Raw genomic sequence first — 25051 nt, 5'->3', positions numbered from 1 at the left:
AGTTTGGTTTCACAAAGGGTTTAACAATATACTCCTATGTCACCAAGAAAAGTACATCAGTAGTCATGCTATCATCAATGAATCATGACAAGCGCATTGATCAGCAGAATGGTAAACCTGATACTATTCTATTTTACAATTCTACAAAAGGGGCATGGATGCTCTTGATCAGAACGGTGCCCTCTATAATTATTGAACAAGATGTAAAAGGTGGCCTCTAGCCATATGGTGTGCTGTAATCCATATTACTATTGATAACAGTTTTGTAGTATGGTAGTACTCCAATCCTAACACAAAGATGTCACGTTGTCAATTTATGGAAGATCTGTCAACAACTCTAAATGAAAACCATCTCAAACAAAGTGCTACTGTACCAACGCTATCAACAAATTTGAAAACATTAATTAATTCAGCATTTCGTTTGGAAGAGCAGTTCCTATCATCAAGCTCATGTAGGCCTAAAAAGCACCAAAGATGTAACTTCTGCTCAAGACATCAAGAAAAAAAAGTATCAGTCACTTTTTCAGGATGCAACAAACATGTCTGCAAAAACCACTCTCAGCAGAAGACGTGTACAATGGAACAAAGAGTACCTTTATTACAAACAACAATACTTTAGAAATTGAAATTTTTGTTAAGCATGAAGTAATGGCTGTTAATGTCTTTACTATGGATTAAAAATTACATTTCCCCTTTCAAATATTACTTTGCACCTTAATCAAATGGGCGGATGGAGCAAAAAAGAAGAGTTACTACAAAAATGAAAAATTTGTTACTTTAAAATTACCTCTGCATTGAGAATTGAAAAAATGTAGACATTAAAATAAACATGTTTTGTATGAGTTTCTGGCTTTCTAATACCTAATATTTAGATTAAGGCAGTTGTAATCAAGTTGAAATGAACGTGTATAAAACAATTACCATAAAAATTGAATCAAAGTAAATGGAGATACAAATAATTTTTGGTGTCACCAATGACCCTACAACAGTAGTTGTGATAGTCAAAAATATCAATAGTAACTCAGGGTTAATATGTGACCAGCATGTTCGCTGAAATTAACGAAGGTGGCTGAAGTCAATGACATGTCTTGGTAGCTGAAAACTGGAAGCCATGGGTGAGAGCTAAGGATGACAGCTTCCTTGTGGCAACCTGCAGTCAATATTCAGCAGGACCCACAGTTTAGAAGCAATAACAAATGCAAAAATCATCAGCATACACAATGTGTGATACTGCAGAGCCTGCAGCTGCAGCTGGACCATTGATAGGCACTAGAAAGATGGACACACTCAATACGAAACCCTGCACTGGAATTGGCCAACTCAATATACATGCTCAGGTGTAACACTTTGTAGGGATATGAAATGGAATGATCACATAGGTTCAGTCATAGGTAAAGCAGGTGATAGACTACGATTTATAGGTAGAATACTGGGGAAGTGCAATCAATCTGCAAAGCCAATTGCTTACAAATCATTCGTGCGACCAGTTTTAGAATATAGCTCAGGTGTGTGGGACCTGTACCAGATGGGACTAACAAGGGATATTGAACGTATTCAGAGACAGGCAGAACGAATGGTCACAGGTTTGTTTTATCCATGAGACGGTGTCATAGAGATACTGAGGGAACTAAACTGGAAGACTCTTGAAGCTAGACATAAACTATCCCGAGAAAGTCTATTAATAAAGTTTCATGAAGTGGCTTTAAATAATGAGTCTAGGAATATACTACAACCCTCTACATATTACACACAAGGATCGTGAGGATAAGATTAGAATAATTACTGCTTACACAGAGGCATTCAAACAATCTTTCTTCCCATACTCCATACGATAATGGAACAGGAAAAAACCCTAATATTTGGTACAATGGGATGTACCTACTGCCACGCACCTCACAGTGGTTTGCTGAGTACAGATGTAGATGTAGATGGGGTGACACCATGTGGTGTCATAAGTATTTTTCACATTGAAGAAGATAGCAATAAGGTGTTGACGCCAGGCAAAAGATGACTGGATAGCAGACTCTCCCTCACTCCAGTAATGGCCAAAAATGGCAAGGACATGATGTTGGCAGACCAATGATAAGTATTTGAGTGTTTGGCTGTGGAAGCGGTCTGGCCCCAGAGCCAAGTCAAGGAAAAGGGCTAGGTCACTGAGGAATTCCCACTCACTGGATGGAGCATTATATCACTCCAAGTGACATGCAGTGAAAGGGAAGGGAAATCCTTCCACCCGCTGTTTTGAGGATACAAAATGCAGGCTGATAATTAATTTTAATTTTAATAATCAACAGCCTCAGTTGCACCGTTTACCAAGAATTTACCTAGTCTGACGATAATTTATGAATTTGTAGTTTTAGCTTGACAATGTCCACAAACGGTAGTTACTGTTATTCTGAAGAAGGTTGGGTTATCCTGACAGAAACCTTGGTAAATTCAGGGTAAATGGTGCAATTGAGGTTGTTGATTATTAAAATTAAAATTAATATTTATACAGTTGCTGACAGGGCCACAAAATGTTGAAAATATTCAGGCTCATACTTCTCAATTGCAGATGCTCTAGCATAGTGCGAAGCAAAATGTTTGGCGACAGTGCCTGGGTCAGTGTAGATAGCACCATTCGGGGAGATACCAGCACACTTGTGGGCAACTGGTGTCCATAGAGATGCTTAATCTTTGCTCAAACCTTTGATGAAGGGATACACAGCACAATGGTAGCAACATACCCCTCCCAGCATTCCCGTTTCTGTCAATTTAGGAGGTGGTGGACCCAGACATGGTGCAATTTAAAGGCAGTTAGTTGCTCTGTCGACAGACGTCACTGATGGCATTGGGAGAGCCCATCTGCGCTCTCTAATGGCCATGGTGATATCGCAGGTCCACCAATAGAATGATTGCAACCGCATTCTGGATACACACAATTAATATTTATACAGTTGCTGACAGGGCCACAAAATGTTGAAAATATTCAGGCTCATACTTCTCAATTGCAGATGCTCGAGCATAGTGCGAAGCAAAATGTTTGCCGACAGTGCCTGGGTCAGTGTAGATAGCACCATTCGGGGAGATACCAGCACACTTGTGGGCAACTGGTGTCCATAGAGATGCTTAATCTTTGCTCAAACCTTTGATGAAGGGATACACAGCCCAATGGTAGCAACATACCCCTCCCAGCATTCCCGTTTCTGTCAATTTAGGAGGTGGTGGACCCAGACATGGTGCAATTTAAAGGCAGTTAGTTGCTCTGTCGACAGACGTCACTGATGGCATTTGGAGAGCCCATCTGCGCTCTCTAATGGCCATGGTGATATCGCAGGTCCACCAATAGAATGATTGCAACCGCATTCTGGATACACACATTGATACCTCCATGTGGAGGGATATTGAGGGTAACAGTAGAGGTGAAGGCAGCCCAATCAGCTTCTCTGAGATCCCACCTGGTGGACACATGGACAAGTGAAGTCAAGGGTGGGCCAAGACAATCAGAAAATGATTACTGTCACACAGGTCATCATGGATTCTCCAACTGAAGTAGGGGAAGAGACCTCACGTACAAACGGAAAGATCAATAGCTCAATAAGACCGATATGCCACACTGAAATTTGGGGGAACACCGATGTTCAAGAGGCAAGGATTGAGCTCTGCGAGGAAGTTTTTGACAGCTTTACCACAGCCCACTGGCATAATTCCACCCCACAAAGGGTTGTGGGAATTGAAGTGATCCATTATTAGGAAAGATGGGGGGAGCTGAGAAAAAAAGTGCAAATAATGCATTCTGGGACACTTCAACATATGGAGAGAGATACACACTATAGGCTGTAAAACCAGAGACATTCTCCTATGAACAGCCACAGCTTCAAAAGTTGTATCGAGTGGCATGTGTCTGCTGTACACAGAGTCCAGAATGTACATGCAAACACTGCCAGATGCTGTTTCATAGTCAGTGTAACTGTGATTCTTAAAATAACCCCAATAGCTGTGGAGGGTATGGGCCCGCATTGCTGCGAACCAAGTTTTCTGCAAAAAGAAGGGGAAATGCATAAGAGGTCATAGCTCAGCTAGGTAGTGGAAAAAATCACTATGTTTCCACTTGAGGATCATGCTGTCAGTATCCTGTGGGGGGTGGGGACTGAAGGGACCAAGGACCACTGGTTGTGAGGATATGGCATCAATAAACATTGGTTCCAAAGGAAGGGGTGTGTGTGTGTGTGTGTGTGTGTGTGTGTGTGTGTGTGTGTGTGTGTGTGTGTGTGTGTGTGGACGCTCGCGTGCGCACAATAAGGGCCACCAGGGAGGAGGGCAGGGAGTACAGGCCAATAGGGACCACCAGTGAGGCTGTCCCAGAGACAGAGACGGAACGGGCAGAGCTCAGTCTCATCAGGGCAACTGGAATCTCCTCCATCTTGAAAGATTACTTCTTGTCCCGCTTCTCTTTCGATTATTTCACTGTCTGCGAGGGCTTGTCTGCCCCAGATTCTGGGACAGAGGAGGAATGCGACTTTCAACACGAAAGGGGAGTAGAGCGGCAAGGAGAGGGGTCCCGTGGTGGGCAAGTATGTACTCACAAAAGAGATGTGAGGCCCCTAAAGGGACTAGACTACCTTAACACCAAAGGATTTGGAGACTGAAAAAGGAAAGTTCCACCTTTGTTAAACAAATTCTGAATGAATGTCATTGTTATGATATTAAATGAGATGTTCTCCATAGAACAAATAAAGGCATAAAGCTCACATAACTTAAAATTCTAGCTATCAACGAAAACCAGAATCCTGATTTCATCCTTAATGATCAAATACAGTTCCATTTATCCACCCTTCCTGTAGTATTAGCAGCAGCCAGCTAATGTTCAGACCATAAGATGATATGCTTGTTGCAAATAGTGTAATTGTTCCCCACATTTCATTTTCTCCTTCCCCCTTCTAGCCCAATCCCCAACCCCTGCCCCATACCCCTATTGCCCGTTTGTAATATTCGCAAGTTATTTTGTCCATATAACAGAGTAGTCTGCGTCTGTAGTAGTTTTGTATACTGTTTCAGCCTTTATAATCTTCTACTTTTAATCTGGGTAGAATTTAATATAAGATTTATTCGTTTATATTTTCCTTGGGTATTTCAATATGTTCGTGTTTCTCACATAGACATACAGTCATAAAATGGTCATATATCTTTGAAAATAATGATCTTCATACAGCTCTAACCACCTGCTGTGGTTGTGTGGACTATCTTGTCTGATGATGAACTAAAAACCAAAAGCTGGTTCACAATGAAGTACGAAATATTATTGTGGAATTACTGACAGAATATTGCATACAATATGTACCCGAGTGTAAGACGAGGTTTTTCCCCAAATTCGTCATTCGAAAAATACAGTGTCTTCTTATATTCCCAGATTAAAATATTGCTACTGAGGTTATGACTTTCATTTTGTTTAATAGAGTATACAGGGAGTACCTTTCATTGCTCGAACAATCACATGACATTTGAAGCACGTGGCACTAGTGACACAGATATGCAAGAAACTATGAACTAGCCACAACAACACTGTATTGCTCTGCTTAAAATTTGATAATTTTGTGAAACACTGGATGAAATAGCAATAAATTTTATCATCTTTTGTGTTTGAATAGGTTTACAATAAAAGTTCTGATACATGTATGGATACCATGTACAAACATTAATGCTGCTTTTCAAGTACAGGTTGTCCGTCAAAAAACATTACTTGATTCTGAATCCAGATCAATATTTTATTTGATTATGAAAGACTGTAATGATTTAATAAGTGGGTTGCAAATGAGAAATCCAGTCACTGTTCACATATTAGAATACCAAGCAAAAATATTACCAGCTTTTAATCAGTTTTAGGACGTGACAGTGACATTTAGATGAAACAAGAAGGAAAATTAATTCAGACCGAGATGCCAAACAAACAAAATCATATTAAACTGACTGTAACTATTGTGAGAATAAATTACATTGGCAAGACCCATCATGGAGATAGTACCAACATACATCAGTAGATCATGGGACAAGCAAAAGTACAAGAATCAGATTGAATCATGATTGCCATCTTTTATTTGTGTGTTTGTTTGTTTGTTTGTTGTTGTTGTTACATAGGACTTGCATCCTAGAATATATTACAATCCATGTTTCACAGTTCTCAAGCACAGCACTGTGGAAGAGTTGGAAGGGGAACAGTGATACCAGCTTGGCTGAGAACTAGATGAGTGTGGGGAAGGGAGTAGTGAATGGGCAGCAAATTACATCATGTTGCCAACCATGAGAACGTATACCACACACTTTGCTTTTTAGAAACATCTACCAAGTTTAAACTGCAGTTTACCTGAATCCATTTGTAGGTTGAATTGAATTCATTTTAAAATTGGACAAATACTCCACAGTAGTATTCATTTCTGCAGGAGATGGTAAAAGTTTACTTACACATTTCATACAGCAATGTTGCCAATGCTCAATATGACGTGTGATGGGGACTACAGGGGGCGAGTCAGCTGGGGATTCTATGCAGCCAATGAGAGCGATGGGCAGATGATACATTTGGAAACTAAGAACACTTTAACAATCTCATATCAGTATAGAAACAAAATTCAATATGTATTCGAAAAAACAGACAAATACTTGTGACAACAAATATATTAATTTCACAGCTGTGTCATTAGGATGAGGATGATGATGATATAATGATGATTAAAAACAGTGACACCACATATGACAGGGTCAGTAAGCAAAAAATGTAGAAAATAGAATGGTCTGCAAGTTAATGTAAACCACTTCTTTTCATATATTTTATTTCTCCTTCTTTTATCAAAATGCAGACAATCAATAAATGGAATAAATTTAGAATAGATTTAATGTTAATCTTTTAGGCAGATACTTTATGTTAATAAAACAGTTTTGTAATTCTGAGTAGTCAGAAAATGTTAAAAATAATCTTTTCTCATCGAGCCTCTTAAAAAAACAGGAGGTTGTCTTGTACTTGGGTAAATACAGTAAATGTTAAATTTAGGTTGGTTGTGAGCAATGCCCAGGATGTGTGGAATGAGATGGTAAAATGATCTTATTTCTGTTTATATTATATCTACAAGTCAGTGTCTCTACTATAAGGAGAACTGTTATCTTTACTTACACCAAAGTTTGTATACCATGATGGCTGTTCAATATTGTATTTGTTACTTTCAGGCTGGACTCTGAATGCAAAATGTTGACTGGGCCTCCACATATGCTCCAGAACATTGAGGAGCCACCTTGTTAAGACTCTGAAGGAAGAACTAGCAGTAGCTGATGTAAAGGGCATTGCCTCTCCAAGTGGAGATAAATGAACAACTGTCCACACACTCATCCTTAGTAGTATAGTGTACCAGTAGCTTTTGATGATTGTTCCCATCTACAAGTAGTACATTTTGCTGAACCTGTTAATAGGTTAACATTCACAGACTGCTGAAGATATTTCTGTCAGCTCCTGTGGGACATTTGTGTTTCTCTGTATTCTTCATCCTGTTGTTGCAAGGGTTATACAGTGAAATGGTTTTACTAAATTAATGGTAAGAAGCTCAGCCACTACAGTATCTACACACATTCCAATCAGAATATTTATTTTATTGCACCCAATTTTAACTAGTTTTGCCATTTCCACGGTGTCCCAGGAAGAATTATCAATATCCAGGGATCTACACCTACATCTACATGACTACTCTGCAATTCACATTTAAGTGCTTGGTAGAGCATTCGTTGAACCACAATCATACTATCTCTCTACCATTCCACTCCCGAACAGCGCGCAGGAAAAACGAACACCTAAACCTTTCTGTTCGAGCTCTGATTTCTCTTATTTTATTTTGATGATCATTCCTACCTATGTAGCTTGGGCTCAACAAAATATTTTGGCATTCGGAAGAGAAAGTTGGTGACTGAAATTTCGTAAATAGATCTCGCAGCGACGAAAAATGTCTTTGCTGTAATGACTTCCATCCCAATTCGCGTATCATATCTGCCACAATCTCTCCCCTACTACGTGATAATACAAAACGAACTGCCCTTTTTTGCACCCTTTTGATGTCCTCCGTCAATCCCACCTGGTAAGGATCCCACATCACGCACCAATATTCTAACAGAGGACGAACGAGTGTAGTGTAAGCTGTCTCTTTAGTGGACTTGTTGCATCTTCTAAATGTCCCGCCAATGAAACGCAACCTTTGGCTCGCCTTCCCCACAATATTATCTATATGGTCTTTCCAACTGAAGTTGTTCGTAATTTTAACACCCAGGTACTTAGTTGAATTGACAGCCTTGAGAATTGTACTATTTATCGAGTAATCGAATTCCAACGGATTTGTTTTGGAACTCATGTGGATCACCTCACACTTTTCGTTATTTAGCGTCAACTGCCACCTGCCACACCATACAGCAATCTTTTCTAAATCGCTTTGCAACTGATACTGGTCTTCGGATGAACTTACTAGACGGTAAATTACAGCATCATCTGTGAACAACCTAAGAGAACTGCTCAGATTGTCACCCAGGTCATTTATATAGATCAGGAACAGCAGAGGTCCCAAGACGCTTACCTGGGGAACACCTGATATCACTTCAGTTTTACTCGATGATTTGCCGTCTATTACTACGAACTGCGACCTTCCTGACAGGAAATCACGAATCCAGTCGCACAACTGAGACGATACCCCAGCTTGATTAGAAGTCGCTTGTGAGGAACGGTGTCAAAAGCTTTCCGGAAATCTAGAAATACGGAATCAACTTGAGATCCCCTGTCGATAGCGGCCATTACTTCGTGCGAATAAAGAGCTAGCTGCGTTGCACAAGAACGATGTTTTCTGAAACCATGCTGATTATGTATCAATAGATCGTTCCCTTCGAGGTGATTCATAATGTTTGAATACAGTATATGCTCCAAAACCCTACTGCAAACCGACATCAATGATATAGGTCTGTAGTTAAATGGATTACTCCTACTACCCTTCTTAAACACTGGTGCGACCTGCGAAATTTTCCAATCTGTAGGTACATATCTATCGGTGAGCGAGCGGTTGTATATGGGTGCTAAGTAGGGAGCTATTGTATCAGCATAATCTCAAAGGAAACTAATCGGTATACAATCTGGACCTGAAGACTTGCCCGTATCAAGCGATTTGAGTTGCTTCGCAACCCCTAAGGTATCTACTTCTAAGAAACTCATGCTAGCAGCTGTTCGTGTTTCAAATTCTGGAATATTCCATTCATCTTCCCTGGTGAAGGAATTTCAGAAAACTGCATTCAATAACTCCGCTTTAGTGGCACAGTCGTCGGTAACAGTACCATCGGCACTGCGCAGCGAAGGTATTGACTGCGTCTTGCCGCTTATGTACTTTACATACGACCAGAATTTCTTCGGATTTTCTACCAAATTTCAAGACAATGTTTCATTGTGGAACCTATTAAAGGCATCTCGCATTGAAGTCCATGCCAAATTTCGCGCGTCTGTAAATTTTAGCCAATCTTCAGGATTTCCCGTTCTTCTGAACTTCGCATGCTTTTTCAGTTGCCTCTGCAACGGAGTGTGGCCCTGTTTTGTGTACCACGGGGGATCAGTTCCATCTCTTACCAATTTATGAGGTATGAATCTCTCAATTGCTGTTGCTACTATATCTTTGAATTTGAACCACATCTCGTCTACATTTGCATAGTCAGTTCGGAAGGAATGGAGATTGTCTCTTAGGAAGGCTTCTAGTGACACTTTATCCGCTTTTTTAAATAAAATTATTTTGCGTTTGTTTCTGGTGGATTTGGAAGAAACGGTATTGAGCCTAGCTACAATGACCTTGTGATCACTAATCCCTGTATCAGTCATGATGCTCTCTATCAGCTCTGGATTGTTTGTGGCTAAGAGGTCAAGTGTGTTTTCGCAACCATTTACAATTCGTGTGGGTTCGTGGACTAACTGCTCGAAATAATTTTCGGAGAAAGCATTTAGGACAATCTCGGAAGATGTTTTCTGCCTACCACCAGTTTTGAACAAGTATTTTTGCGAACATATCGAGGGAAGGTTGAAGTCCCCACCAACTATAACCATATTGTTGTTGTTGTGGTCTTCAGTCCTGAGACTGGATTGATGCAACTCTCCATGCTGCTCTATCCTGTGCAAGCTTCTTCATCTCCCAGTACCTACTGCAACCTACATCCTTCTGAATCTGCTTAGTGTATTCATCTCTTGGTCTCCCTCTACGATTTTTACCCTCCACGCTGCCCTCCAATGCTAAATTTGTGATCCCTTGATGCCTCAAAACATGTCCTACCAACCGATCCCTTCTTCTAGTCAAGTTGTGCCACAAACTTCTCTTCTCCTCAATCCTATTCAATACCTCCTCATTAGTTACGTGATCTACCCACCTTATCTTCAGCATTCTTCTGTAGCACCACATTTCGAAAGCTTCTATTCTCTTCTTGTCCAAACTAGTTATCGTCCATGTTTCACTTCCATACATGGCTACACTCCATACAAATACTTTCAGAAACGACTTCCTGACACTTAAATCTATACTCGACGTTAACAAATTTCTCTTCTTCAGAAACGATTTCCTTGCCCTTGCCAGTCTACATTTTATATCCTCTCTACTTCGACCATCATCAGTTATTTTACTCCCTAAATAGCAAAACTCCTTTACTACTTTAAGTGTCTCATTTCCTAATCTAATTCCTTCAGCATCACCCGATTTAATTTGACTACATTCCATTATCCTCGTTTTGCTTTTGTTGATGTTCATCTTATATCCTCTTTTCAAGACACTGTCCATTCTGTTCAACTGCTCTTCCAAGTCCTTTGCTGTCTCTGACAGAATTACAATGTCATCGGCGAACCTCAAAGTTTTTACTTCTTCTCCATGAATTTTAATACTTACTCAGAATTTTTCTTTTGTTTCCTTGTTTCCTTATAACCATATGAGTGGGGTATTTATTTGTTACAAGACTCAAATTTTCTCTGAACTGTTCCGCAACTATATCATCGGAGTCTGGGGGTCGGTAGAAGGAGCCAATTATTAACTTAGTTCGGCTGTTAAGTATAACCTCCATCCATACCAATTCGCACAGAGTATCTACTTCCATATGACAGGAACAATCATTTGGAGCAAAAAGTTCTAGTAAACATGGGCTCTAAAATGCATACTTGAAGAGCTATGAGCACATGTTCAGTAGAAGAGTTGTGTTTCATGCAGATGAGGATGAACAAGTGTTAACAGCTTTTAGGGTATGTATTTTTGAGCCCATGTTTACTGGAATTTTTTTCTTCGTATGATCATTCGTGTCATATCCCTGAATATTCACAATTCCACCTGGAAAACTTGAAATAGAATTTAAAAAAGGCACTATTATTATTATATTTTTTATCATAGCTGTCCATAAATCTAAACATAATATCTTTGTATAGGACCTCATCTGATAAAACTTTTGTTCATTATTCATTACAAACACAAACATCCACTTTCAGCCCAAGCGTATGTCTCTATAAAAGTTACAAAACTGGAAAGTGCATTGTAATTTTAACAAATGTGGTTAACCAAAGGGTTACACTGTAAATAAATGGCTAGAGGGATTAACATAACTGAGACTGAAAAATGTATAGTATCAGAAAACCCCTCAAGAATAGACCATGTGAGCTGAAATAATGTGCACTAAACTATCCCACTTCATGTATTTACCAGACTGTAGGTGTAAAGTAAACAGGTTCATCGAATTTAATGTTACAGGGGTCATAATACATGGATTCCTTAAGATAAAGTAATATACTGTACGTACATATACACCATAATATGCAAACGAAACTATCATATTTACTAGTGACTAAGCCATTAGTGTGTAATGACGTAAAAGTCACAGCTATTCCACTATAGAGGCACATCCAACCTGTTAAGAAAAAGCATAAACTGACATGTACATAAGGACGGAACAGTTGATGCTACAGTCTATGAAACTTACGGACATCACCACATGAATATCTTGAAAAAATAGAAACTGCAACAGGTTTCATCTGTTGTAACAGGGAAATCTGTATCTTGTACTATTAAAATTGTAAGACAATACAAATGAGTTAGAGAATGTTTTGCATTTCTGTACCTGGAGAATACACACTGACAATCTTATTTAGATACTTGGAACACTAAGAGCACATTAGCAACATAGCCATGTAAAATGTACACACAATTCCGTCATCTAAGTCTATCTTTTCTTCATTATTTACTTATAAGTTAGCTCCGAAACACTGGTGCATTTTTTAGAGTTCATAAGTTAGAATTTTTCCTCTTGTTGAAGAGAGGTAATTTTTTGTTGTCTACTTCATGCCTAACAGTAATTGAGAAATACCAAAAAAAATTTAGCACTCTAGCTAAGAAAGTTCTTTTCTGCATATAGGGAGTATGACAGAAAAAAATAATTCAAGGTTTATATCGGGCTTATGATGATCCATCTTTGCACATTCTGTCACTCCATGGTCACATTCTTCTCGGGTTTCCTTTTCGTATCTTGTTTCTCCCTATTGTCCTAGTTTCTCTTTAGTTACAATGACCCATTTTTCTCCATCAACTACTCTCTTCAGGTAAATTTCTGTCAGTTATTTCTTCATGTTACAGCCAGGAAATGTTCCTAGCAACTCTAGGGCTACAAATCTGCTTACTGCCCAATCATTAAAAGCAGTGACAGGATTTAACACACTAATATCACAGCACTGAAAACAAAAGCTGTTTTGGGCAGGTATTCTCATTTCAAGTGATCTGAATACTCAATCATACACCTATAGATCTAACATTATTGAGTTCTCTCTCTTTCACATCTTTTATGTGAATGTCTCTGGAACATGTCCCACACACCTTAACTTTTCAAGTTCTTCTATCTTCTCATCCATAATTTTCTAGTGATCTTTGATAATTTCTGAGAATTTCTAAGGATTTCATCCCAGAATATATTCATATCCTGATTTCTATCCTTACATTGAATGTGGCCTCTCTTCTCACACCCCCAGATCATCAAAGGCTGCAGCAATGTTAGATTTACCCTCACCGCACACTATGATCTCTTCCACTGCTATCTTCATAAACACAGCACTCATTTGACTAAAAGTATCAATAAGTAACCAAGTTATCAAATCTCAGAGCTGGCGACAAATGCCTAAAAACTTCAAATGCTTTATCTGCTTTTCTGACTTCTCCAGTAGAGCACATTTCATACGAAATGTCTATTTTAACGACAAATGCTTGATTTGCATAAACAAGGCAAATACTCAGTTTCTGTTACAGCACTTGTGGCTTACTGACCACATTGCTCCTGTCTTCAATAACATCTGCAATTTTAATAGGACATTTCATACAGGGTTCACACGAAGTGACATTCTTTGGAAGTATATACATGGAGTACTTAGTTCAACAGTTATTGTACCACACTCAATGACTTTTTTGTGGTGTGTTTCTTTTGAGTTTCAAAATATTTTGGCTTCTGTCTTGAGGCACTTGGCAAAACTGACAATCTCCTTTCAATTAATGATGACAGTTAATGAAGTCAGAATATTTAAAATTGACTCTACACTGTGCTAAAATAAACAGCCAGCTGTAAAACTTATGTCTTCCAGAATCAAAACACTGTTGAGGCGGCACAGCAACTTTTGACAGTACCAAGTTGGCAAAAACTCAAATCGTGAAAATTTAGTAAGCAAACCAATGCACAGACTCCTAGATTCACAGTGTAACAGCTTTACCAGGTGTCTTTTTCAACAGGCTATCAACTCCGAAAACAATGCATCTTTGTCCTGTACACAAGTTTTATGCTAACATTCGGTGGGTGAAAGGTACAGAAAAATAGGTGATGCTGCACACTTCTGAAATCTTTAAACTGATTTTCAAACAATTTTCTGATGTCTAACATAATGCTCTTATCTAACATCCTATACAGAACTCACTGCAAAGTATTTTAAGTTGAAATTTAAATAAAAATGGAAGCAAATTTACATTCAGGAAAAGTTAACAGCTGATATATGGATGCTTCTGTGCATTATTTTATCTTATGTTATCAATATATGATTAAATATAAACTGTGAGAGGCATCAGTCACAAAGTAAGCTTTGGCTGCATCCAGAGTTGGTGCAAGTAAACAGACTGGAATGAATATGTGTGGTAACAGAGAGATGGCATGAGGTGACAATGTGTTGCAGTGTCAGTGTTGTGACAGCAGTTATTTCACAGCACTAGTAACAAAATGTTAGCATTAATATTGACACCTGCGAATGGGGGCAGTTATCAAACTCCAGCAAAGATCCACTGTTCAGTGTGGCACATGTATGGATCTAATATTATGAGAGTGTACAATAAGATGATGGTAAAAGCAACTCACTGAATAGAATGCACACAATAAAGACTGTAAGAACTGATGGAAGGCGTGTGCCAAACAATTTCGCAGAAACTGAGCTTTAAAATTTTGGAATTCTCTGGTCAGTTCCCTCTAATCTCTCATTCACTGCTGTAAGAAACAATCATACGACAGCTTTGTTTTCACAAAATACATACAAGATGGGTGACACGGCAGCTGACAGATGAACACAGAATTAAACACCTAGCTGCAGCATTGGCAAACCACCAGCAGCATGAAGAGAACATAATTTCTTGTCCATGTCACCATGGATAAAACACAGGTGTTACACGCAAAGAAGGAATGTTAATACTTTATGAATCTGACACATAGCCATTTATCTGCAAAGATCAAATCAAAAAACATTATCTCAGTCAAAAAAGTTATGTGCACTGTCTTCTAAATGATGCGCTTCTGATCTAGTTCTTGCCACAAGGAGAGGCCTTAAATACTGATCAGCATTGTCAGACATAGTAAAATCTGTGAAGGGCAATCCAGAACAAGAGACTTGATATGATGAACGGAGGCATTAACTTTCTGCATAACAATGCATTTGACCATCCACCCTACCACCCCAACCCTTAGCCAGGTGACATTCATCTGTTCCGCCTCCAGAAGCATTTTCTGGCAGGAAAATATTTTCACAATGATGCTGATGTACAGATAATAGACTTCACGGCTCAAGATGTTGGTGGCAGACTCTTATGATGCAGAAATACCAGTATTGCATTGGTATGGCAAATACCTTAATAATGGTGATGATTATGTTGGGAAGTAATCTGCAGAACTCTAAAAATACTGAATTATAACTTATGTATTGTTTTGTGTTCTACTTATGGGTTATTGGAGTTAATTTCTGTATGACACTTGTAAATTTGATGAACATGTTTAATTTACAGTATTGTTGTTAAACTGGGTGCACACTGAGGGTTAGCATAGTTTACTTCATTTCAGTCCATATGGTTCATTTCTTGTGGGACTTTCAGACAGTATATAATTTTGAAGTTAAGTTAATCACCATGGCCATTTCTTTCAATCTATAAACTTTGTTAAACCGTATTGTATTAAATATCACAACACATTCTTTAATATCTTATCTTTGGAAGATTAAGACACTTGACAATAGTACTGTGGGCTGAAACTAGCTGTTTGTGTTTATACGAAACAATAAAGGAGATTTTCGGCCACCTACTTCCCCCATCTCCCTCACCCCCTTCCCCTCATAAAGTTTGTATGAGTTTTACACTGAAGCACCAAAGAAACTGGTACAGGCATGCATATTCAAATACAGAGATATGTAAACAGGCAGATACGGCACTGCGGTCGGCAACGCCTTTATAAGACAACAAGTGTCTGGCACAGTTGTTAGTTTGGTTACTGATGTTACAACAGCAGGTTATCAAGATTTAAGTGAGTTTGAATGTGTTTTTATAGTCAGCACACGAACGATGGGACACAGCATCTCTGATATACAGATAAAGTGGGGATTTTACTGTACAGCCATTTCATGAGTGTATCATGATTATCAGAAATCTGGTAAAACACCAAATCTCCGCCATTGCTGCAGCCGGAAAAAGATCATGCAAGAACGGAACCAATGACGACGGAAGAGAATCGTTCAATGTGACAGAAGTGCAACCCTTCTGAAAATTGCTGCAGATTTTAATGCTGAGCCATCAACAGGTGTCAGCGTGTGAACCATTCATTCAATGAAACATTATCAATATGAGCTTTCGGAGCCAAAGGCTCACTCGTGTACCCTTGAGGACTGTATGACACAAAGCTTTATGCCTCGCCTGGGCCCGTCAACACTGACCTTGGACTGTTGATGACTGGAAACATGGCGCCTGGTCGGACAAGTCTTGTTTGAAATTGTATCAAGCAGATGGACATGAATAGGTATGGAGACAATCCATGGACTTCGCATTTCAGCAGGGGACCATTCAAACTGGTGGAGGCTCTGTAATGGTGTTGAGCATATGCAATTGGAGTGATATGGGACCCCTGATAAGTCTACATATGAGTCCAACAGGTACACATACGTAACCATCCTGTCTGATCACCTGCATCCATTCATGTCCATTTTGCACTCAGATGGACATGGGCAATTCCAACAGGACAATGCAACACCCTACACATCCAGAATTGCTACAGAGTGGCTCCAGGAACACTCTTCTGGCTCTTCTCTTCGCTGGCCACAAAACACTGTAGACATGAACATTGTTGAGCATATCTGGGATGCCTCGCAACATGCTGTTTAGAAGAGATCTCCACCCCATGTACTCTCATGAATTTATGGGCAGCCCTGCAGAATTCACGGTGCCAATTCACTCCACCACTGCTTCAGACATTGGATGAGCCCATGCTATGTCGTGTTGCGGCACTTCTGCACGCTAGTGGGTACCCTACACGATAATGCGCAGGTGTACCAGTTTCTTTGGCTCTTCAGTGTATATGGTACCTACATTATGGATTTTGCCATATGCAACAAAAGCCACCCCCCCTCTCTCTCTCTCTCTCTCTCTCTCTCTCTCTCTCTCTCTCTCTCTCTCTCTCTGTGTGTGTGTGTGTCTGTGTGTGTGTGGGGGGGGGCGCACGCGATGAACAATCTACCGTAAGAAAACTTAATGTATAGTGTGTCAAGTAAGTAATTAAAAAAATCTAAATATCAAACAAAAAATAATATTTAGTAGCCAAAATAAAACAACACACAGAGGAAAATATTCCCACCAACAAGGCAAAAGTTTGTTAAAACAACAATAATGTATGCTATCATTGTTACACACATTTAATAATCGGAGACTGAACACAAAAACATCATCTTGCTTTGCAGACAAAAACTTCTTACAGCTACTGACTTTCAAACTGTTAGTTTTGAGTCAAGCACAGATGTATCTAAAATTACAGTTACCTACAGACTACTACATCTGCACAAAAAGCTATTTTCACTTTGACACTTTTCCATAAATTGTACTAAAATCTATTTGAAGGTCTCTGAACATAATCTTTTTTCTGCTTGCAGTGAAGAATCTGACACTGATGGTGGTGGTGAATGAGTCACATAATCAAATTTGCCAAAAATGCCCACCTTCAGTGTTTACTTATCAGTGAGTCACCGACAGAGCTGATTTCAGTGTGGCACTGAACATGAACTATTTATAGTTGTATTTTCTAATATTCTGGTAAGTCAAGAATATGCATTTCTGTATACAGACTTTTCGAACTATACATTTAATGACCGTGACAACTGAAAGATCAACCATGTGTGTGTCAAAAACAGTTGTGTTTACACAAGTTTTTAATCAAAGAGAATAATTCTGATCTCGGAATGAGATAAATCAAAAGTGAACTGTAAATAATGATGCTAACTCTTTCACAGACCTGTTGAAAAAATTGTAAGATTCTGGTTGCCAGTAACTATTGACTCACAGCATTAAGGTGCTGTTTCTTGCCACATATTAGTGTATGTTTTTCACCTTTGTGTCTTTACAATGTGGCAAATTTCATTAAATCTACCAACAGTGGTAGATCAGTTTACAAACATGTTTTACTGCTCAAATTTGGGTGGATGCCAAAAATGCTGAATTACAGAGTGTCTGCTGCAAAATTGGGATCCATTTCGATCCAAACACTTCAGCGTTTGTTCAAAATATTTCGTAAGCTCCACTGTTACTGCTTACTGGTGGAGTGTAAGAAAAGATCTATAGTAAATTACTCATGCAGAATCAGTGAGCTGACTTACTCTGATAAACCTTGTCGGAGTGTAAAGAGACAGTTCAAGGTAAGAAAAACAATTCTTTAGTTCCTTTTGTTTCCATATAGTACAGTCAAATTACGAAGTATCACAAATGTCTTTGAAAGTAGCAAAATACATGTCTTCTGATAAATAAGGTTTTAATGTGATAAATTATGCTGTCCCATTTACAAATGGCAATGCAGCATGCACTGCCACTGCACGAGAAAAAAAAAGACTGGACAGCTGCACAGTTGCAAGCCCTTACCTAAGAGTGGTATGGAATGAGGATTTCCTGTCTCCCTCATATGATGGAACTAGCAAACCTATGCTCTGTGCTTCATACTAAGCATTTAACCCGACTGTGGATGGTGACAATTATAATCTGTGAAACATTCATATGTAGCACATTTGATTGACCAAGGAACTGCCACAATGTTTATTTTCCCACAAATAGCCTGAACACAATGCAGAAAAATTAGCTACTACAGTGTTTCTGCAAATTTTATAGTTTCAATTCTAAGGTTGGTACTGGACAGAGACAAAACAACAGACATAGATTAAAAGATGTGCATGTATATCCGAGATCTCCTCCCAAACCTATGGATCAATTTTAACCACAATTTGGCCAGAAACAGTAGGCCTCATGAGTATCAGCACTGTAGGGTTTATAACAACTTAGCTCCAATAGGAGCAGACATGCGGACAAAAACATGCTTCATTATTACAGCACTTGCCATATTGGCTGCCGTGCACAGCAGGCATGTTGTGTGGGAACAGTGTTGGCCTTCCAAAACAATTTGCTTTGCAGGGCAGCCTACTGGCGTGTTGTGTTTGAGTAATATCAGCCTGCTTTATTGACCTGCTTTGCAAGGCGGCCTGTAAGCCATGGGTAAAGTAAATGATTTTGAAGCCTTCCCCATATGACAGACATGTTACATAAGTAGTATCGGCCATGTTTATTGAACTGAACGGCACCTACATGTGTCGATGAAGATGATTGGGGGCAGATTAAGATGGATGGAGGAGGGAATGGACAGAACGAGGGGGAGAAGGGAGAGATGCGTGAGGCAGGTGGCAGGTGGAAGGGTAAAAGGTTAGTGGGCAGGTGGAAAAAGAAGAGGCAGAGGCAGAGGCAGAGATGGAAAGAGAGGGGGGGAGGAGGATACAGTTGAAGGGAGGGGAGGGAGGGGAGAGGAAGATATGGTCAAAGAAATGGGGTGGATGAAATGGGGAGGACGAAATGGACAAAGAGAGGGGGGTGGATCAAATGGACAAAGAGAGGGGGGTGGATCAAATGGACAAAGGGAGGGGGTGGATCAAATGGACAAAGGGAGGGGGTGGATGAAATGGACAAAGGGAGGGGGTGGATGAAATGGACAAAGGGAGGGGGTCGATGAAATGGACAAAGAGAGGAGGTGGATCAAATGGACAAAGATACAGGGTGGATGAAATGTACACAGATAGGGGGTGGATGAAATGAACACAGATAGGGGGTGGATGAAATGGACAAAAAGAGGGAGTGGATGAAATGGACAAAAAGAGGGAGTGGATGAAATGGACAAAAAGAGGGAGTGGATGAAATGGACAAAGAGAGGGAGTGGATAAAATGGACAAAGGGAGAGGGAGGAGGAGATGAAGAGATTGAGAGAGTGGGGAGGAGGAGATAGAAGCTAGAGGTGTAAGGACAAGGTGGACAGAGAGAGGGAGGAAGAGGTGGACACAGAGAGGGGGAGGAGGATGTGTGTTTAATATCTGTGTCGAATGCATATGCAGATGAAGCTGGGGAGGAATGGCTAATATCTTCTATAAAAGAAAGAAAAAGTAAAAATGAGTATACTGAGTATTACCATGTTTAATCAATAAAGTTATGATTCTCTCTGCATTTGAGAAAGTTTACCTGTATGTCATTGCTTCAAGCAAAACAGGCTTGCTGTTTTCAAGTGCATATTTTCTTGCGGCTTTTGTGGCATTGTAGACAGCAAATACATCATTTCCATCAACTCTTACGGTTGCTATACCATAACCAGGACCTCTACCTGCAATGCCATCACCTCTGTACTGTTCACTACTGGGAGTTGAAATTGCATACCCATTATTTCTGCTGCAACAAGTATATGTAAAAAAAATACATTGAGATCCATGTCTAGCCAAAATAAAAAAAAATTATATTTTCTATAGTGTGCGTGTTGCTTTGTGATCACAATCAAGAGTTATTACACTGTTAACAGGTTACCAAAGTTAAAAGCTATATATATAACTGTAAACTGACACACATTCCACGTCACAGCAAAGAGATTGTAATTATGATATATCAAACATAAAAATAACTAAGCTAAACCACTCTGCATCATCTGAGGCATCTGATACAGTAATTTTATACCCTACCAAGTGGGTTGTGACTATGATCACAGCAGGATATGAAATTGTCATAGTAATTCATGCAATAAAATGATTGTGTGTAATGCAATGAAAATGCGTAGTACACAGTTTTCAGTGACAAGCAGGAGGAATGTACTTTAATTAGCTTCATCCATAATTCTCTTACAAAGTCTTGAAGAAAATAAATCTCTGTAGTAAGTCTGAGGAGTTAGTGGTAGTGAGCTGGTGGGCTGTCGCAAGTGGACTGTCACGTTGGCCCAACAAACCTTAACACTAATGGTTCTACAGTCTGAAATCAATAGTTCCTTATTTTTAAACAAATAATCGAACCCATATTCAGCTGCCAATATTGTTACTCAAATCTGCTCTATGACAAAAGATTCTCTTTTCAAACAACTGCATATTCCAATTTCCTGTAATTATTATTTTTTGATTACAGCATGATCAAAGGAACACTTCAGTTAATGCTTCGCACAGGTAGGGATCAAAATTTGCCTGTCGCTACAGCAAACTGTCATTCTCATTTGACAATATTCATCCATCATCACATTCTCACAAGATGTCTGACTGTTGAACAATACACTAGTTATGCACATAACACAATTATGTTTCATTAATTAACAAGAATTCGAGGTAGAAATAACTTGAACAGTTTTCCAGGGAGATAACTTATTTGTTCCACCCTGTATATGTTCCACTCTGAATTCAGTAAATATAGCACATACAACTACCAATGTGACAAACTGAGGTATGAACAACAAGTTGTCCTTCCGAAGTTATTTTCTGGTTGTTAGATACTATGCCAATATGTGTTCAAGACATACTTGTAAATGATTCTCAGCTACACGAGTGACTGTCAGGTATGCCCATCAACAATCACTTCCAAAAAGTCCCACTTATAATGTAACTGGTAAATTATAATAGTTTTTGTTTGTTTGGGAAGAGCAGTCACTTTTGACTAATTGCAATAGGAGTGGCCACCACCTTAGTAAAGATGTTGACTGAAATAATGGAGATACTTCATGATTTTCAAAACGAGTTATCCCATATGGAAGGAAACTCTAGGAAGTATCTGATACACAAGTAAAATATAGTCCAGTATGGTAAACAGAGATAAGGCAGGAAAGGGCAGACCAGATTAACAATGTCTTAGTGAGATTTTTGAGTGCCCTCAAGATCACACACATTTCTGAATTTTACATTTCCTGCCAGTCAAAGGAATCTCTGTTTAGACCGATCGGTGTACATCACGACCATTTTGTGATACTCACTTAGCATTTGGGTAAACATATCTAAAATATATTCAGAAGTGTTTTTATTTCTGTGACCTTTTAATGGAAGTACAAACTGCTTTCACACTAAAGGTGGTGAACAGGTCCAACCTCTCTCAAAAACAGACAATTTATCCACACCTAATACCACCAATGAATTAACTCTTGAGGATCCAGGTGGCCTCACTGTTCACAGATAACTCCCAAACAATTTGTTCATTTGAGCTCAAGCTTAAGCAATGATATGGAAGGCTGGTGCCTGAGGAGAGGACAGAATGCCATATGACTAGCACACCATAAGGAAACCCCACCCAATACTGGAGGGTGGCGGACAAGCCTCAGCACAAAGTTTGCGAACAGGGCTTGTATTAAAGCTCCCATTGCCAGTTGAAGAGCAATATCCGAAAATTACCTCGAGCAATTAAACAGAGAACCGACTCGTGGAGATAACATCTTGGACCTACTGATAACAAACAGACCCGAACTTTTCGACTCTGTATGTACAGAACAGGGAATCAGTGATCATAAGGCCGTTGCAGCATCCCTGAATATGGAAGTTAATAGGAATATAAAAAAAGGGAGGAAGGTTTATCTGTTTAGCAAGAGTAATAGAAGGCAGATTTCAGACTACCTAACAGATCAAAACGAAAATTTCTGTTCCGACACTGACAATGTTGAGTGTTTATGGAAAAAGTTCAAGGCAATCGTAAAATGCGTTTTAGACAGGTACGTGCCGAGTAAAACTGTGAGGGACGGGAAAAACCCACTGTGGTACAACAACAAAGTTAGGAAACTACTGCGAAAGCAAAGAGAGCTCCACTCCAAGTTTAAACGCAGCCAAAACCTCTCAGACAAACAGAAGCTGAACGATGTCAAAGTTAGCGTACGGAGGGCTATGTGTGAAGCATTCAGTGAATTCGAAAGTAAAATTCTATGTACCGACTTGACAGAAAATCCTAGGAAGTTCTGGTCTTACGTTAAATCAGTAAGTGGCTCGAAACAGCATATCCAGACACTACAGGATGATGATGGCATTGAAACAGAGGATGACACGCGTAAAGCTGAAATACTAAACACCTTTTTCCAAAGCTGTTTCACAGAGGAAGACCGCACTGCAGTTCCTTCTCTAAATCCTTGCACAAACGAAAAAATGGCTGACATCGAAATAAGTGTCCAAGGAATAGAAAAGTAACTGGAATCACTCAATAGAGGAAAGTCCACTGGACCTGACGGGATACCAATTCGATTCTACACAGAGTACGCGAAAGAACTTGCCCCCCTTCTAACAGCCATGTACCGCAAGTCTCTAGAGGAACGGAGGGTTCCAAATGATTGGAAAAGAGCACAGATAGTCCCAGTCTTCAAGAAGGGTCGTCGAGCAGATGCGCAAAACTATAGACCTATATCTCTGACGTCGATCTGTTGTAGAATTTTAGAATATGTTTTTTGCTCGAGTATCATGTCGTTTTTGGAAACCCAGAATCTACTATGTAGGAATCAACATGGATTCCGGAAACAGCGATCGTGTGAGACCCAACTCGCTTTATTTGTTCATGAGACCCAGAAAATATTAGATACAGGCTCCCAGGTAGATGCCATTTTTCTTGACTTCCGGAAGGCGTTCGATACAGTTCCGCACTGTCGCCTGATAAACAAAGTAAGAGCCTACGGAATATCAGACCAGCTGTGTGTCTGGATTGAAGAGTTTTTAGCAAACAGAACACAGCATGTTGTTATCAATGGAGAGACGTCTACAGACGTTAAAGTAACCTCTGGCGTGCCACAGGGGAGTGTTATGGGACCATTGCTTTTCACAATATATATAAATGACCTAGTAGATAGTGTCGGAAGTTCCATGCGGCTTTTCGCGAATGATGCTGTAGTATACAGAGAAGTTGCAGCATTAGAAAATTGTAGCGAAATGCAGGAAGATCTGCAGTGGATAGGCACTTGGTGCAGGGAGTGGCAACTGACCCTTAACATAGACAAATGTAATGTATTGCGAATACATAGAAAGAAGGATCCTTTATTGTATGATTATATGATAGCGGAACAAACACTGGTAGCAGTTACTTCTGTAAAATATCTGGGAGTATGCGTGCGGAACGATTTGAAGTGGAATAATCATATAAAATTAATTGTTGGTAAGGCGGGTACCAGGTTGAGATTCATTGGGAGAGTGCTTAGAAAATGTAGTCCATCAACAAAGGAGGTGGCTTACAAAACACTCGTTCGACCTATACTTGAGTATTGCTCATCAGTGTGGGATCCGTACCAGATCGGGTTGACGGAGGAGATAGAGAAGATCCAAAGAAGAGCGGCGCGTTTCATCACAGGGTTATTTGGTAACCATGGTAGCGTTACGGAGATGTTTAACAAACTCAAGTGGCAGACTCTGCAAGAGAGGCGCTCTGCATCGCGGTGTAGCTTGCTCGCCAGGTTTCGAGAGGGTGCGTTTCTGGATGAGGTATCGAATATATTGCTTCCCCCTACTTATACCTCCCGAGGAGATCACGAATGTAAAATTAGAGAGATTAGAGCGCGCACGGAGGCTTTCAGACAGTTGTTCTTCCCGCGAACCATACGCGACTGGAACAGGAAAGGGAGGTAATGACAATGGCACGTAAAGTGCCCTCCGCCACACACCGTTGGGTGGCTTGCGGAGTATAAATGTAGATGTAGATGTAGATAGTTTCCAGATATGACTATCAAACTGAAAAATATACTGAACATCCAAAACTGAGTTGGAAATGTACATGAACCTTGTAAAACTGTAGCCAGTCTGTTTGATATGATTCCCTCCTCCTGCAACGAAATGTTGCAGACGGACTTAAGATCCCTAGTGCTTGGTGGACCTTGTGCTTTTTGATGCTTTAGGTTGGTAATCACATCAATTTTTCATATAAATTATGTCCAGATACCTCTCTGTTTATTTAAAACTGATCTTTAGTTCAAGGTTGACTGAAAATGTCAGAAGACTGCTGAAATCAATACATGCCATTTTCTCTGCAGAGAACATGGAGCTCTAGCATTCAGAACATACCTATAATCTGTTAGTGAACCGGATGAGTCATGGGTGTTAGGCTGGAGTAGGAGTAGGAGTATTAGTAGTGGTAGTAGTAGTAAGAGAAGGAGGAGATTATATTGTACACAAAAAGTAAACTGGAGGAGATGATTAAATTGTACACAAGAAGTGAACTCTTATAGGACTTTGTAATTCTGACAGTATACTATTAATAGTTACTGCACACATGATTTCACTTAAATTGGA

At 39.6% G+C, this 25051-nt stretch overlaps 1 protein-coding gene across 1 annotated transcript in view; it reads right to left on the bottom strand.

Annotated features, from left to right (window-relative positions):
* The window catches only part of LOC126471486 (2-oxoisovalerate dehydrogenase subunit alpha, mitochondrial), a 149518-nt gene that overhangs the window by 38384 nt on the left and 86083 nt on the right, over positions 1-25051 (bottom strand). The window contains exon 6 of the mRNA XM_050099693.1: positions 20028-20231. Coding sequence (XP_049955650.1) covers positions 20028-20231 — 204 coding nt within the window. The remainder of the gene's footprint in view (positions 1-20027; positions 20232-25051) is intronic.

This window comes from Schistocerca serialis, chromosome 3, assembly GCF_023864345.2.
Source record: "Schistocerca serialis cubense isolate TAMUIC-IGC-003099 chromosome 3, iqSchSeri2.2, whole genome shotgun sequence".
Lineage (NCBI taxonomy): Eukaryota > Metazoa > Arthropoda > Insecta > Orthoptera > Acrididae > Schistocerca > Schistocerca serialis.
The sequence above is the reverse complement of the archived record's forward strand: the minus strand, read 5'-3'. Positions and strand labels throughout refer to the sequence as shown.